At 38.5% G+C, this 16893-nt stretch overlaps 1 protein-coding gene across 2 annotated transcripts in view; it reads left to right on the top strand.

Annotated features, from left to right (window-relative positions):
• plekhg4 (pleckstrin homology domain containing, family G (with RhoGef domain) member 4) overlaps nt 1-16893 on the top strand; it is a 93011-nt gene that overhangs the window by 39946 nt on the left and 36172 nt on the right. For both annotated transcript variants that reach the window (XM_036584168.1, XM_036584167.1), the window contains 6 exons: nt 185-278; nt 5661-5747; nt 6446-6562; nt 6688-6786; nt 9563-9711; nt 15651-15789. In XM_036584168.1, the coding sequence (XP_036440061.1) occupies nt 185-278; nt 5661-5747; nt 6446-6562; nt 6688-6786; nt 9563-9711; nt 15651-15789 (685 nt within the window). The remainder of the gene's footprint in view (nt 1-184; nt 279-5660; nt 5748-6445; nt 6563-6687; nt 6787-9562; nt 9712-15650; nt 15790-16893) is intronic.

Raw genomic sequence — 16893 nt, 5'->3', positions numbered from 1 at the left:
ATTGTTTTTAACTACTATAGATAGTTTTGCTGGTAATTTGTAACAATGAGAAATCAGACATTTACTGTTCTGTGCTGTTTGTGAAAGGCGATTATGCATGATTTCTTAATATGAGGGATGATTTGTGCACCTTTACATTCCTGCTGTTCACCTACATGGCATTTTGTATGTGTGTGTCCTTTAGGAAGGAAGTGCGGGCGCTAGGTTTGACTGTTCTAGTGGACGCCCGCAGGTGCTCACCTGTCCCTGCTCTCTTCAAGGCCTTCAACATCCTACAGGTGAGAATGCATGCCTGTAACTGTCCTCCAGGAGAAAATGTTTCATCAGGTTGTTTTTGTTCCTACTGTTATCACCCCTACGCACCTCACTATAAATATTCACTGTCACATACCCTTCATATCTTCAGGTATGCATTACTTTAAAGCATATTAGCCCAGAATGCACTCTCTCCATAAATCTTAACCTTTAACAGCCACTTAGGCATCTGCTTTAAAATAAGTGAGCCTTGGAAGTTAAACACCTGCATTTTGTCTAATTGAGTTTCTCAGTCCGCCTCATAAACAGGGAAGCATATGCAGCTGATCAAGCAAAGCAGAAATAAGGTCAGAATTAGCTCCTGCCAGTCAGATAAGTCGTAAACATGATTTGTCTGCTGCGGGGGTGAGATTGTTAGCACAGAGATAGCAAGAGAAAGCAAGAGAAACACTGAGAGGGACATGTTTATGCCCCTGCCAGTAAAACTGTCCCTGTCTGCCAAAGCCTGCCTTAGGCCTGGACAGTGTGCGTGCCATCAGTGAATTCACAAATGAAAAAGCCTAATTGTAGAGAGAGCGAGAGAAAGAGAGAATGTGACAGATAGGGGAACAGAGGCCACTCTGTGTGTTTGTGAGTAAATTAATCCATGCTTTGGAGGTTGTTTATACCCATCAGATGTGCAGTGCGGGAATCAACATTGTAGCGTGGCCAGTTTGCTTGTTTTTTTGTTTTGGTTTGGTTTTTATGTATGTTTTGCCCACATTATCAAACTTACTGCCAGTACCTCAACGGTAGCCGTGACCAGTAACAACATAGACATGGGCGAAGTAAAGGAATTATAAGAGTGATGTTAGAAGGACCAATACACAATGTGCAACAGTGTTTTTTCTGCTGTACTCCAGTGCTTTTGAAGTTATCTTAAGTGTTTGGTGTAGCAAACTAGGTGGAAATGATTATTTGTCATGAAGTACTTCATTTGCAATAGACTTCGCACAACATTGTTATATTTTACATTAAATTACAATTTAATAACTGATTAAATGGTCCATTATGACTTCAATTTATCGATTATTAGGGAAATGAAAACCTGCAGATACAGCCTGGCAAAAAATTTCCATTTAGCAAGGATTATTCATCCTTTATAATTAACAGAAACATAAAACACAACCTAAGGTCTAATTCAGCACAAACTGATCTTTCATGGCCGTCAATGACGTGCTGTTTTTCTGTATTTATCCTCAAATGCTAAAGCAAAAACAAATAAAAAGCTTCTTTGTAGTCGATAATGTAATGAAATTTGATGACAAAAACCATGCATGTGATATCAGATCAGTCAAGTGCACAATTTTTAATCAGTCCACATTCAAGTACTGAAAGTGGAATTTTACAAAGTCTCACTGACCTAAAGCTCAATTTTTGTGTGTTTGGAAGGTTACAACCCAAAGAAAAAAACTAAAAACATCTAGCTATTCTGTGTGCATTAGTGTATAAGCAGCTCTGATAGGCTTGTAGTTTAGCTGCACAGTTTAGACCAACAGTTTCAAACTGCAGCTCGACTTCAGCCATGACTGCTTGTTTTATCTGCTAAACTAAAACAGAATGAGCTGAAAAGCAGACAGTGAGGCACTGTTTCTTTACTTTCCTCTGTGGTTTTAATGAGATATTAGTATGCAATGTACATTCTCTCTCATACTCATGCCTAACAGTCATGCTGGCCGCTGAGCTTGTACATACCACACTGGAAACCGTCTTTTTAGATGACTTTAAAGTGAAATGTTTTCAGATGTTTTCAGGTCATAATAAAGTGATTCGTTGTCAACAATATTTTGCTGAATGTGTTGATTAGTCATTGCAGACCTAATATATATAAACACGATGGATATGAAAGGACTGGCCCCCTGCAGTAGTGAAACCCTAGGTAGGAATACACATTACGATTTTTGCCATAATAACGCTATTACAGACAAAAAAATCGTGTAAGAATTCTTTGGTCATGAGTTAAAATTCAGATTCTTAGAATGCTTACCTGATTCAGGGTCTAATTTACTAAAGAGCACGCCAAACCTTTAGCTTGCACTCAAATTTCAGCACAGCTAGCTCTAGTCTTCTGAATGATCTATGACTTGCCGTTTAAATGGCGTCAGCTGCAGACTGGCTATTTTGAATTAAGGAGGTGCTGTTAAACAGAGTCATAGCAGTTGCAGACAGCAAAATGAGAAATTCTCTCTATCAAAGGTGAAAGTACTGACGAAGGAGGTGAATGTTTAGGAAATTATAGTGAATAAAGTACATACAATTAGAACTACCAGAAGATCAATGGCTGAACTAAAAAAAGATCATGGTGGCCATCCAACCAGCATTTTGCAGGACAGTCCCAAAAATCAAAGGTTTGAAACTTGAAAGTCAAAGGAGAAGCTTAAAGCTGTTTTTGTGTAGTTTATTTCTCTTTTTTTCAGATTAAAACATTATAATTAAAATATGTGCAGACTAAAAATTTCATGTGTAGTTTCTATAATGCCTCGCACCAAAAATAATGCTCTTTTGCTTCCTTGCAAAAAATTGCAGTCATTAAAAAAAACACTGTTTTTTTGGGGGAGAAAGGAGAAAGAATACATAGCTGTGTTATCCCAAAAGTTCATAAAAAGTTTTCATATATTTTCATATGTATTTGATAAATACACTTAATTCTCATTTTTAGATTCTTTTTTGCATGGAAAGAGCTAATGTGCAAAGTGAAAGAGAGAGAAACAGTAAAAAAAATGCTTGGAAAATAAATTGAGAAAACTGTAAGAAATAAGTAAATAAATAGCTCTATGCTGTTTTTGGACAACATTTTTGACCAATTTTATGATAACATTTATCTAAAAAGGCATCAGTTAGAGTTCAACTACAAGAAGAAGGCAGTAGCTATGGCACAGGTGAATGGCCCAGTGTCATTTCCTGCATCATAGGCCTGTCATCCTAGAATACTTCTCACCTAATCTGAGTGTAAATATCACAGAATTTTCTCAAAATTCTATTGGCATCTTCTCGTATGGTGTGACTTGATTTGAACTATGAATATAGCACCATATTTAGCACACAGTTTAGAGCTATAAATATGCAGTTTGCTTTCATGAATGGTGCTAGCCCTGAGGATTCTGTGCTAGGAGATTCCTCTGTCTGAAGGCGAGCCTGAGCACACCCAGGAAAGCAATTTAATGCATTAAGGTGCCCTTCACTCTGTTCTAGGTCAGTACTAACGATGATTGAGAGGTACTTATATGTCCCATTCAAACGAATGCAGCAATCCAGCCCAATAGTCCAATGTAAAGAGCCTCAAGCTTCAGCTTTGCACCACAATAGCTGTTGCAGATACCATCATCTTATTATACTCTCATCAAGCTGACATTGCAGCCTCCCCCAAGGCCGTCTATCCAATCTGATGAGTTTGAACTGCGGCCAGCCGAAGAATGGAATTTTTCTGTTAATCAGTTTGGCCACAGTAGTGTCACTGTTTTCGTCCAGGCACTTTGACTTTGTCTTGTTTATACAGGCACATACCCTCGCAGTTGTGGCGTTTGATAAGGTGTAAATTCTTGGCTGGGAGGCAAAGCTAGACATTATAGCACTTTGCTGCCAGATTCTCACGAGTCTTAGCTTGAGGTATGCAGGATGGAAACCAAATATTTGTCATGTTTTAATTGCTTGCAGAATTTGAGAAAGACAGCCTTTCCATCTCTGCACCCTAGGAAAGACCCAGGTATGAAAATAGGATGTTGCAATGTCATTTTTGGCTTTGTTTTGCTGTAGGCAGCTTGGTTACTGCGTATTGAAAGGGTTTAGTGGTTCAAATGTAAGTGTGACTCAAGATTTGCTGTGTAAATAAAAGATGTGGATTGAAGTAGGAATGAATAACACTTCCCTCCTCTGTGACTTGACCAGGTTGAGCATGTCTGGGTTAGAAAAGACAGGTAAGAATGTGTTGCCATACCTTAGTTGCATGATTGGCACTGTAAAGACATGTAAGCGTGTTTTGATACTGAATCGCATCTACTAAATGGTGGTGGTTTCTCAGTTCTGCAGAACTGTGATAAAAGCTGGCCTTTAAATGAGATATATATATATAAAAAAAAGGCAAGCTCCAGCTCCAAGCAGGAAATAGATATTTTTCAAACATGAAAGTTCAGGCTGGCTATCTATCACTGCTTTAAGCCTGCGCTAGCTCACAGCATTCCAAGACGGGTTCTTGTTTGCATAGGTGTGTTGGTGTTTCACCTGGATCCTGCCATTCTCCAGACTCTTTGTTTGCCCTGACCAAACCGTATGTTTATCATTCTGTCCATCCATCACAGTGTCTGAGAGACTAATGCATGGCAGGAAGACAAATGCCGGAGTCCCAACATGGAAGGAAAACGAGGAAACCTGACACACATATGACTAATATCCACAAATTTACTTCTGAACATAATGAACAATGGCCGAATACTGTAATAGAAGCCGTCCAGCAATTTTGTGTTACTGGTAGTGAAAAAATAAACCAAAAAAGGACCTTTCCAAGGCAAAGCTATTGATGCTTCCAGAACATTCCTTATAAACTTCCTATGACGTCAGCCATTGTAGATTTCCTGCTTCTAGGATTCTAGAGTTTTTATATTCGATATTTAATATAATCTTGTTGTACAAACTCCCGTTAAAAAGCATAAAAAGAATTTCTTCAATAAAAGCATGAAAGTCTTTTTTCTATTGTTGCTGAGTGGAAAGTTCTCATTTGTATTTGTATTTCAGCAATAAAGTTGTGTTTTAAATAAAGTTAATGTTAATTCATCTTAGTGAACCTTAATTTAAAGGGGGTTAGGTTCAATTTGATGGGTTAGTCACACAGGACTGTGACAGACCTTTTCAAATTTTAAGGAACCTCCACATTATTTAAAGGTTCTTGGAAGAACCCTTAATTTGGCATAGTACCTTTGCATTACATGAAGGTTCTTTAAAATACAATTTATTTATGGCATCACTTAATGAATCCTTAAAGTGTGAGAGCCAGTTCTTTAGGGTTTTTAGGATTTATGCTATTTTCTCATGGCCAGTTTCACCTGCTGGTTAGGTCTCCCCCAACACACGATGCTACCAAGCTGGGAGGAGAACACTAATTACCAGATCTTTTACATTCACTTTGGCTAGCATTGCCTTGTTATTGGGTGGAGAAGGAGGGCCATCCAACCCACATAGAGAGAGAGCGAGGACAATTATGCTCTCTTACACTCATGAACATAGCTATTTGTGGCATTGCCGGGAATCAAACTTATGATCTTCTGAAGGTAGGGCGAACGTGTAGATGAATGAACTTCTCTGGAGTCCCAGAAGCTGTTCTTTACCTAGTTTGCAATATATTTCCTGAGGTTTGTGTTAATCTGTGTACACAGGAGGCCATGCCCGGCTGTATCCATGCTGTGCTCTTGTTGGCTGACAGAGATTTGGCCTTGCGCGTGGAGAAGCCCATCTTAATACAGGTAATATACACACATACACACATACTCACATTCCCTGTCTTTTATAATTACATCTGAACAAAGGTGACAGATTACCGTGGCATTGTATTGCAAATTTTGCGTTATGGTGTGAATACAGTGTTTACTAAAATTGCACTCAAAACGATTGAGGCAGCTCTTTTATTTTAAGCACCCACTTTATCTGTTCAGCTATTTAAACTTAAAAAAATACATTGCATTGGACTGTAGCCTTGACCTTGGCACCCCCTTGCTTTGTACTTGCGCTGAGAGATTGGAGGACTGTTTGAAACACAAGTGTCTCTGCTGATGGACAGAGAGCAGACTGCCAAGGACGCAGCCAGCTGAAACACTCTTTACAAAGCCACAAATACTTCCCACAATGACAGCAGAGTAGTATCATTATTGCTGCTGTAGAAAACCCTTATATTTGAATTGGTATTTCAGTTAACAAGAACAGTATTGGCTTTCATGTATTTTAAAATGCCAGAATGATTAAAAAATGAATTCTTTCTAAGAAAGGTGGTGATATTTTGAAAGGTTACATCCATTCATTTTATGAGAGTATTTGCCCTGGTTAGTGGTTACAGTATTTGTAGGCTGCACTGTATCTGCAGTGTTTTTGAATGCTGCAAATAAGGCTTGGATGGTTAATGAGGTTCATTTACAGTTATATGTGGTCTCTCTTCTGTGTTTGGCAGATGGAGCTGTTAACTTCTCTAAAGTCTCTCCATAAGCACATAGACATCTCTCAGCTCCCCACGGAGTTTGATGGCACTTTTCCTTTTTCTCACGCTAGTTGGATCTGTTTCAGGATGGTAAGATCTTCATTACAACCACCATCAAATAATTCCTGTTTTATTTGCTTGAGCTTATTCAGAATTGATTTATTTATTCTCTCTCTCTCTCTCTCTCTCTCTCTCTCTCTCTCTCCGTATCTCAGAGGTTGGAGCAGTTAACCAGTCACTGTGAGGATGCAGTGAATCTCCTGCAAAGCACTATCAGCAATCTGGAGTCTGCAGTTCTGCCTCCTACTGCAGAGGTACAGTACTGCACCCTCTTATACACAGCAAACCTATGTAATACAGAAGTTGCACAGTCCTGTAGATACTACCCTAAATTATACTTGTACAGTCTTGTTTGTGTCAAGTGCTGTGTATGGTAGAGAGTGTAACCTCTTTTCACAGTAGCCATAAAAAGCTGTTTCTTTTGGTTTTGGAGGAGGCCCCTAATGTGAACTGTACATTTTTGTACTGTGATAGAATAGATTTCAATGGAAATGTATGGGTTTACAACACAAAAAGGGAGCTGGATTTTCAACTTTGTAGTTGAGCAAGCAAGACAACATTTAAACGTTTTTATTGTCTTTATTATTAGATATCTATATGTGTCTTTGTGGAATTGGAGCTGTGAATTGTTTTCACAGCATGGGAATCTCACTTCTTTTCTTTCAGTCCTCATTGCTCACTAGCAGCTCAACATGGAGTGCTTGCGATTTCTCTTTGCGTACCTTCTCTTCTCCTGCTGTGCTCTTTTCACTCAGTTCTGTACAGAATTAGAGGAATGTATAATTGTCTGGCTCAGAGTCTATTGTGTGGCACTAGGTCTAGATATATTTGCTGAGGAGTGTTGTATTACTGCCTGAACCTGCCTACTGCTCAAACCCATCTTGCCAGCATTATAAAATTGTGGTCTGTGTGTACTCTGCCCAGCAAACTGTAGTTTAATTCTATTTAACTTTAATATTTGATTTAATTATAATATTAATTATGAGATTTAATTTTAGTATAAGTTAATTCTGCTTAAACTGATTTAACGAGGAATAAAATCAATGCATTAAGTAAAATAAGGAGCTAGGACATAGCTTTGTAGCGTTAGCGTGCTAGACTTTGACTGAGTTGACCTCTAGCTGTCAATTTAGGTCAGTGAAGGACGCCACTTGTCCATGGGGAGTTGAAAAAGAGGAGAGGAAAACCCCCCCGAGGGGTGTGTATCACAGCCCATCTTTGAAATGACTAACAAGGACTATTTGGTGGGGCGTTCTGATCGAAAAGGGCTTCTGATGAGGGTATGGATTTCTCTTTGCTAAATGTTTAAAGAGGGGACCACCCCAGATCCCACTCTTCCAAATATCATGGCACAGAGAGTGAAATGGTTTTCTGTAGTGATGCATCGAAATGAAAATTCCTGGTAAAATCAGGACACGCTGGGCCAACAAAAACCAAATAATGAATAAAATAAATAAAAACGGTTATTGTGAAATAAGTAAAAAATTGTTCAAGTCTGTAGGCTACAGTATGTGACACGAATTACAATGTTCTCAACAACAGGAAATGATTGGTCATCCAAGCCAATGAATTCCATAGTTTTTAGTTACACTTTGCACTTTTGCCATTTAATTTCTGAGTACTCTGTCATGTATTTTCAAATGTTGTACAAAACCTGTAGTGGCCAAGTTTTTGTTGCCTCTCTTGATACTTGGAATGCTTGTCTAATGTTCCTTGTAGAAATCATTAAATAGTTCCACATGGCTTAAACTTTCACTGTTGGTTTGTTGCTGCTCAGACTGTTTGAATACATTGTTTCTAAGGCTAGGTTCACATTTCCAGGCTGAAGTGCCACAAATCTTCTTCTTTTCTTCTTCTTGATGTGACACAGATCTGATGCTTTTTAGAGCTGTTTGGACTCACTTATCTGATCTTTGCAAATCAGATCTGAGGTTTTTATATGTAGTCCTGACCAATTGTTTCACTGTACATGCCCCATCATTCAGTGTTAATGTGGGAGCAGTGCCTCACCTGAAGGTAGCACTCATAAACAAGCAATGCATCTGACCCTTTGTCGTCTTCGTCTTTCTCTAACAATGAGCAGCTGAGAGCATTTCAGAGCAAATGATGTGCGGGTTAGTTTGTTTGTTGTTTATGACGCACATGGTTCACTCACATGACTTTATTGATTAGGATGTGTGCATGGGGGTCCTTTAAGGACGCAGACTTGTTCACATTATGGACAGATTTGAGTCACTAACCTACACAAATGTGAACCATCAAGTTACAACGATCGGATCTGAGCAAAAAATTTAGCAGTGAGTCTCATAATGTGAACGTGATTTTCATCACCAGTAACTCTTATATTTTGTCGTCTTTTGTGTGTTTTTTTTTCCCTTGATCTTTTTGCTCTTTCAAAGAAATGTAAGTGCCATATTTTAGCATTTTTGGCCCCAAATGTTTGATTGCTAAATTTCTCTTCATCGTTTCAACCTGTAATTCTTAGCCTAATGTCTTAGTCTAGCCACATATTTCCTCAATCCTGTTTTTTCTTATTTATTTTTTTGCTTATTTGCCCGTTCTCCTTAGCCAACTCTTCTTGTTTCTTTTTTCATTTTTGTAGTGCTGACTCTACACGCACACGTGCAGAGAAGCAGTCCTCAGGGACCTGCAAGCCTGAAACCCTCAGCTCATCTTTGGCAAAGACTCCTGTACACTAACATAGTAATTAAAGAAGTCATTGCAGTAGGTGTTTATTGCCATGTGCTGAAAGATTGAAGTAATTAGGTTGTTTTCACACTGTCGCCATGTGCGTCCTGCTGTTTGAATGTGCCTGTCTTGGTTTTCTCATCAGTGGTAGAGTATTGTACAGAACTCTTCATTCTGAGTTTGGCTTGGTTGTGTGGAATGAAAATAACGTTCGCATTGCTAATAACATTCAAGACAAAGGATGCCTTCTTTCACTTGACGCGCCCATCACCCACATAAATATAGTTACAGGGAGAGGTGTGTGTTTGAGAAAGTATAATTGTGTATGTCTGTGTGCTGCAGGAGGCGCAGGCATTGCTGTGTAAATATAAGGAGCTGATGAGGAGTGTGCTGGAGGATAGCAGGCTGGTCCGACTGCAGCTGGAGGGTGGAGCTGCTCTTTCTCGCCTCCGTAAAGAGGAGACGAGCATTAGCCTGACTGAAGATTACAGGTGAGCACAGATATCACCTGTGAATACACACACACCAGTCTCACACAATCACTACCACTGTAACTACTTTATAAATTTATGTATTTACGTAATATATATTTATTTTTATCCAGTTTTACAAAAGGCAATTAGTATTTGGAGTTCCCTCTTTTCTGAGATTTTTATTTATTACATTAATAAATGTTATTATTATTATCGATCCTAACATTCCAGCATAAATGCAGTGGAATCACCATCATCAAATCCATACATAAGAAGCATTGATGCATTTTTATACCTCCTATCAGAATCAGAAGCACTCTTGCTTTCACAGGCTCTTACATATTATTTGTTGTTCTTCTTCTGTCAAACGTGCTTGTTTGCCTTAAATGGCCCATTACAACCAAAATAAGGCCTTGCCCTGGGGCATTCTCCTGCAGTGGACCGGAGCAATGCTTATGACTGTTAGGGTGGGCTTGAAAGAGAGCCCGGGACAATCCGCCAATCTGCCAAAACAGAGCTTTTAGAAAGAGGCAGACAGATGGGGAGGCAGAACAAAAGCTGTCAGAAAAAGAGAGAGTGAGTGAGCGTGTCCAGACCGTTGATGTGCCACAGTACAGGTGATGTGTGAGTGTTTTTCCTATAGCCCAGCCAAGAGAAATGACTATCTACACAAGCTTTCTGTGCACCCTGAAACTATATCACACACTTTATCACCGTCACTCATTCACATGCAAAAACATTTGTTTTTATACAATGTAAGGATGTGGTGTCTACAGTATATCCCATAAATACTTAACTACCTAAATGTGTAATATGAATGTTACATCAATATGGTAATCTCAAAATGCATCAAAATAATTGCATTTTGAATCCTGTTATGTCATACTTTGCACTTTGGCTGTGATTTTTTTCGCTTTTCAAAAACTGAGGCGTTAGCGTGCTTGCAGGAAATATTGTTTTGTAAGTGGAATCAAACTTGTAATAGAAAAAGCTCTTAGTTGTTGTGCCTCTTCTTGATATTCAACAAGAACAGTAGTTACAAATCCCTTATCTAACATCCCTCAGAGAAACTGTGAAATAGTTGGCCGATGTTTTCAGTGTTTATCTGCTGCTGCTCAAACTGTTTGAATGCATAAGTGAAGAGTAGTGCTGGAAAGCTAAATAGGCTAAAGTTAGCTTTGTGTTTGTGAAAATTTTTTGGAGACTTACACCAACTTCTTGTCCAAATTTTCCATTTCAACCTTAAAACGGAAAATTTGAACAAGAAGTTGGTGGAATGTTAAATTAGATATAAGTAGCAAGAAGCTATCAACTTCATGGAAGTTGTAGAGTCTTTTAATTTGGTACTTTGTTGTAGGCCTATTTAATCTTTTTTTATTATTCAAACCAAAGGTTTTACCATTTTCAAATTAAAAATTTCTGTGGTCGAAATTTTGCCACATTCCTATTGATATTTTAGTTTTGTTTCAATGTTACTGTTTTTGACTCGTGACTGTTTACTGTGGGCTTTTTACCTTCTTTCTATGTCTATCTTACTGTGCCATTACTGGAAGATATATGCAGTGAGCTAAATATGTCTGTGTTTTTCTCTTTGAGCTATCCTGGGACAAAATGTGTGTATGTTTAGTTTCGGTCAGGGTCATCCTCTTGTGCTCAGAGGTCCAGAGCATTTCAGGGTCACTGCTTTGGAGCTTGTGTCAGGAGCGATAATTCTTGTTGTTTTATGCACTTTCTGTTGTTCTCTTTTGTTCTTCTTCGCTCTCTGTGTTGTTTAATGTTGAGTCTTTCATGCTTGTGGTCAAACCTGGCGCATTATTCTCTGTCTTCCAGTGAAAGACAACCTTAGATGGGTGTGTGTGAGCTTGTTTTCCTGTGTGTGAGTCACAGCTTTAGGCCTTGAGGTTGCTTTGAGGTCAACACTTTTCTTGGATCCTGGATGTGAACTTTGACCATGATGGATGAAATGTTTGTCCAGCGTGTGTAGCCTGACTGAAGGATGAATAAGCCCTTGTTTCAGAGGAAGCAGAGCTTGATATGCAGGCAGGACAGATGCGAGTGAGGTTTCACATGGAGGGAATTGAATTGCTAAAAAGGGACTTTCTTTTGTTTCTCTCATGTTTTCTCCGTCTTTTTCTCTTTCTCTGTGCACTCTTCCTATCCCTCTGAATTGAGCTGAATTATTTGTAATATGGCTGCACAATATTAGCAAAATATCATATTGCAACTTTACTACTGCATATTGCAATCAGGGTATGACTTACAATATATGCCACCATTCAAAATTTTGGAATCACTGTTTTCGAGAAAATACAACAAAATAGTTAAAGATACATGTGTAAGATGCTTCTGTTAAGATGCTGCTACTGTACAACGTCAAACATTTTAATAAATGTTTGGCACCAGATGGCATCAGAAACAAGCTAATGTTAGCTTGACTGCAACATCACAGTAATATGAGAGATGCGCTGTGGAGTGCTACTGTAACTATTACCATCTTCGCTTTGTGTTTGTTTGTTTTTTTTAAATCACACAATACATAATTCAAATGGATAATGGAATGTGGCTAACTCAACATTGGATTTGAAGCCTTGCAGGTACTGTAGCTCCCTCCATCTCTGAAAAGGCGCTGAAAAAATGTTTACTTTTGTTTTATCTCAGGCTCTGTCTAATTCTTTCTTTTTTAGCCTGCTTTTCTTCATTTGCCTCTTTGTCTTTGTTGTGTACATTGTTCTTGGCAAAGAAGGGGTGGGCAGTTTTTTACTTTCTGGTGGTTGTTTATCGGCCAATGCGTTTCCTGAGACAGCGCGCAGGGTAGGGGGCTGCCTGCAGCATGTGCACAAGCAGTGATTGACACTCCGTCAGACACTCCTGCTGGCTCTGATTGGTTGTTTTGATTAGTTTGTTTCTGATTGAGCAGTGGATTCTTGCAAATGACCTTAGGAGCACTAGGTAGAGCTAGATGAGCCTGATCTTTTCACAGATCTCATGTGCTACAGTCAGGATATAGTGATAGTTTTAGCAAATCTAACCAAAAAATATTTTTAGACAGGTAAGCTGCTGCAGCTTTAAGGGTTTGTCAAACAATATAATGTGCAGCACCAACATGTTACAGCATTTCATAAACTCAGGCAGATGTGTGTGCATGCATGTGAACTGAAGTGTTCACTCATGTCTAGTGAGGCAAATTTTCAAGTGTAGAAACTTGGCTCTCGGCGGTAGGATAGTGCTGCCCACCTTGTGTGTGCGTGTAGGTGAGTAAGCATCTCCTCTGCTCTTTATCACTCTGATCAGCCAACCATGCAGATCCTCTGCCTTTCTTCTTTCTCTTTCTGTCTTTCTCTGGAATTCCTTTGATATCTGAGGCCTGTTGAGAAAATTAGTGAATGTTGGCTTTAGGTGTGTGTAGGTGTGTGCACATGTGAGTGTGTGGGCACGTGTGAGTGTGTGTGCACCTGTGTGTGTGTGTGCATGTGTGTGTGGGTGTGTGTGTGTGTGTGTGTGTGTGTGTGTGAGTGCGCTTCAGAAGTAATTGGTTAGTTGTATGAAGTTGGTTGAAGGCAGATAATCCCTGGCTTTCATCCCACACTCCACTGAACACAGACATCTTACCAAAACACCCTGGAGATTATGATAACATAATCTCAAATTAAACAGAGACGCAGAGGGGTTGCTGTTGGTATTGGGTTGTGATATTTTTAGAAAATTGCTTGGAAACACTATATGTAAGCAAACCTATTTACGTTCTGGCTTAAAAAAAACTGATTATTATATTGTTTCTTTTGATTGTTTTTTTTTTTGTTTGTTTGTTTGCCTTAGATCATGTTGGAAGGGGGATAATCATTAAAGGGCAGCATTGATCCAGCTGACCCCGGAATAATCATGATGTGTGTGTGTGTGTGTGTGTGTGTTTCCTGTTACATACAGAATACACAGATTCAAAGTAACCGCTGCAATATTTTACACAATATAGACAGTTTCAAAGTACTTCTACTCGTTTGGACGTTTCACACGAATTACATATAGTTCACAGTGGCAACAGTATAATGTCTCTGTTTACATTGTGAATAGTTGGCCATAATCCAGGTGGTAGTGTAACAACATACTGAATTTATAATAATTTACACTAATTATTAAACTACACTACACTAATAAACTAATTTTGCATGTGTCTTTATTTTCCTTGATGTTTATATTTAATTTCATGGTGTCACATTACATGTTAATAACAACAAGTAATGACCCTTCAAACCATCCTCACTTCCAATTTGAAGCTAGGCTGCTCACGCACTGTTGCTATGACTGCATGACCTCTCGTCCTCTCGTTTATAATACAGCTTTTAAAAGTAGAGTTCTGTTGGTGGCTCACTTGATAAAAGTTATTTGCAGCTACTGCAGCTCTGCAAATTTATCACTGAAGTACATAGAGTTTGAAATGTCATTTACAAAGAAAACATACAGCAGATGCCAGAACCTGCAGACACTGTTGGTGTCACTGGACGTCATTAATGAAAATTGAAAACTGCTCTCACCTTTTCATGTTCAGCCTACAATCGTGTGATTTATGTTCAGCTTCAAGTTTATTTATTCAAAATGATAACTATATTGTGATGATTTTTTTTGTCCACACGTTTAGCTATATCAAAATACACTCCTTTTTTAATGGAAAAAAATCTTTCCTTAGGGTCAAATTAGAGCCAGTTAGATTAATCACGATAAGTCAAAGATAATAAAACACCAATTCACAACAGTTAGGTTGTACTCTCACTTAATTCCCACTGCATGGGTGGATCTACCACTGGTTATGTGTGTGTGTTAGTTGAGGCTTTGATGATTCATTGTAGATAGTGTCGATCTGACACTCCTTACATACAAGAGCTTTGTGCTGTTGTTGTAGTGATTGTAACTATACAGTCATGCAAAAGTTTGGGTGCCTCAGATGACGTTTTGTTGATTTAAGTGAAAAGAAGATAAAACAACCTCTACAGAAAACACACTTCTGCACATTTTTGTATACAGTTACTGTTTATTTACTGACATATTTGGTAGAAAACAAAATGTGGCCTATATAAAATTATGGCACATTTTATATGTTATGTTTTATTTTCTTACAGTATGTCTCAGCAAATAAATACAAACTGTTGCAAAAAAAAGTTGCAGAAAAATGACATTTACAATGACATGTTTGTTCTTTATAGAGGATATATTAACTTATTTTGCTGAAATCAACAAATCTTTGACCCGGGGTGGTGTTGAATATTTTGCATGTTACTGTATATGTGTGTGTAAGAGACATTCAGAAAGAGGAAAACTCTCTGACTGTGATCTTGAGGGAAATGTTGTGTGGAAGTTGAATCAGAACACAATCCAGCTTTGTGTTACGGAGCTGCAGCAGAGATGAAGTCATCCTTTAGTCATCAACCTTTGCCACTGTACACAATGTGCCCAGTCACTGCATTACAGCTCGTCACTAATGTTTCTCTGCTGAGAAAAGGGCAAAGACACACACAGTGTGCGTCTAAGGTGATAGGTCTGGCACAGCTGGCTGTGAGGGCTGGCATAGATGGCCTCATCAGAGACACCAGTCTATACATCCTTCCATTGCTGGAGCACCCTGTCAGTCAAAAAAACACACCCAGTCAGAGCAGTGCCACTTAACCCACATCCAATCAGGGCTTCAGCTGCAACTGACTTGGCCAGTGATACTGTGATCTTGGGAAAGTTCACAGAGCTACAGGAGCTCCCGTCTCTGAGGAAATAATAATAACTTTATGACATTTTCACCTTTTCTGACCTGCATGATCCAGTCAGTAGCTTTCGACAGTAAGATTTCAGGGGGAAAAATATTAATTGATATATTTTTTTGCAATTTGGCTTGAATTGCTTTGACCTAAACTCACAGTGCTCAGTCCTTGTTCTTTACATGTAATAATCTGTGTTTGTATTGTGTTGCATTACAGAGATGCCATCGAGGGTGTGGGCAGTCTGTATAATCAGGTGGACGAGCTGGTCCACAGGCTGGTGATGCTGTCCAACAAATGCACTCAGGAGCTGGAGTTTGTCATGGAGTTTAAGAGTCTTGAAGAGGGCTTCAGGGAGGTTAGTGCTGTTCCTCATGTCCGTTTTAGCATGACTCTACAGTTTACTCTCTTTTTTTCCCAATTAATGTAATGTATATTCAGTGCATATATTGTCATATGCAGAAGTTTGAATACCTTCAGTCAAATTTCATGTTGTGTTGATTTTGCAGTTGAAAACAAGTTAACACATCCTCTGTAAGGAACAACTTAAATTCCATTTTTTTCTGCAAATTTCAGTAAATTTCAGAATTTCTGCCAAGTTTAACATGTTGGGGAAAAACATAAAATATAAAGTATGCCATAGCTTTTGCAAAGGCCACATTTTATGTTTTATTTTTTACAACTATTTATATAAAACAAAGTCATATAGAAAAAGCTGTTCAGGGAATAGTGACAGTTTTTCTAAAAACATGCACAAAAATGTGCTTGCAGTTGTGATGTAAGCAGCTAATAGTATTACATTATTTTTATTTTACACTTAAAAACAATAATGAATGGTGCTTATGTAATTTAGTATGTTTTGCTGTTTGCTTAAAAATGCATATCGTCATAGCAAAATCCAACAACTTTTTCAAGCATTACATTTGATGTACGTATGACGCAACCCTACAGGCCACTAGGGGTCAACAATATGATGATATGTTAGTATTATTGTAATAAATTACATCATGAAACATTTTTCTGAGTATGTTATGGGTATCCTCAGTACTCAAACAACTGCATGCATCAAAAAAAGGACTGAACAACTACATGTATCATAAAATAGATCGGTAATGGAGAGCCTGTAAATAACAACATCCAGTGTATAGTAACTGCATAGAAAACATAGTAACATTAAGCTGGTTGGCTGTCAACACAGATAATTAGCAGCACAGTGTAAGATCTTTTGTTAAAATTGACAGAAGCAGCATTACTGAGACAGGAGGAAAAAACATACGGTAACAAAATATCATAGCAAAATATGTTGTTTGCACGCTGCTGTGAGTCACCCTGTAAAGCCTGAAATAATACTTTAAAAGTCAGAGGTGTCAGGTCGGATTTCTGGGGAGTTTTTCTGATCAAATCATGCACCTTTACCTGTTAAGATCACTCGCACAGGCTCCAGCTCGAGTTTATGTTGTAA

The sequence above is a fragment of the Colossoma macropomum genome, unplaced genomic scaffold (assembly GCF_904425465.1).
Source record: "Colossoma macropomum unplaced genomic scaffold, Colossoma_macropomum, whole genome shotgun sequence".
Classification (NCBI taxonomy): Eukaryota; Metazoa; Chordata; class Actinopteri; order Characiformes; family Serrasalmidae; genus Colossoma; species Colossoma macropomum.
This window is presented reverse-complemented; position numbering and strand designations above follow the sequence as displayed.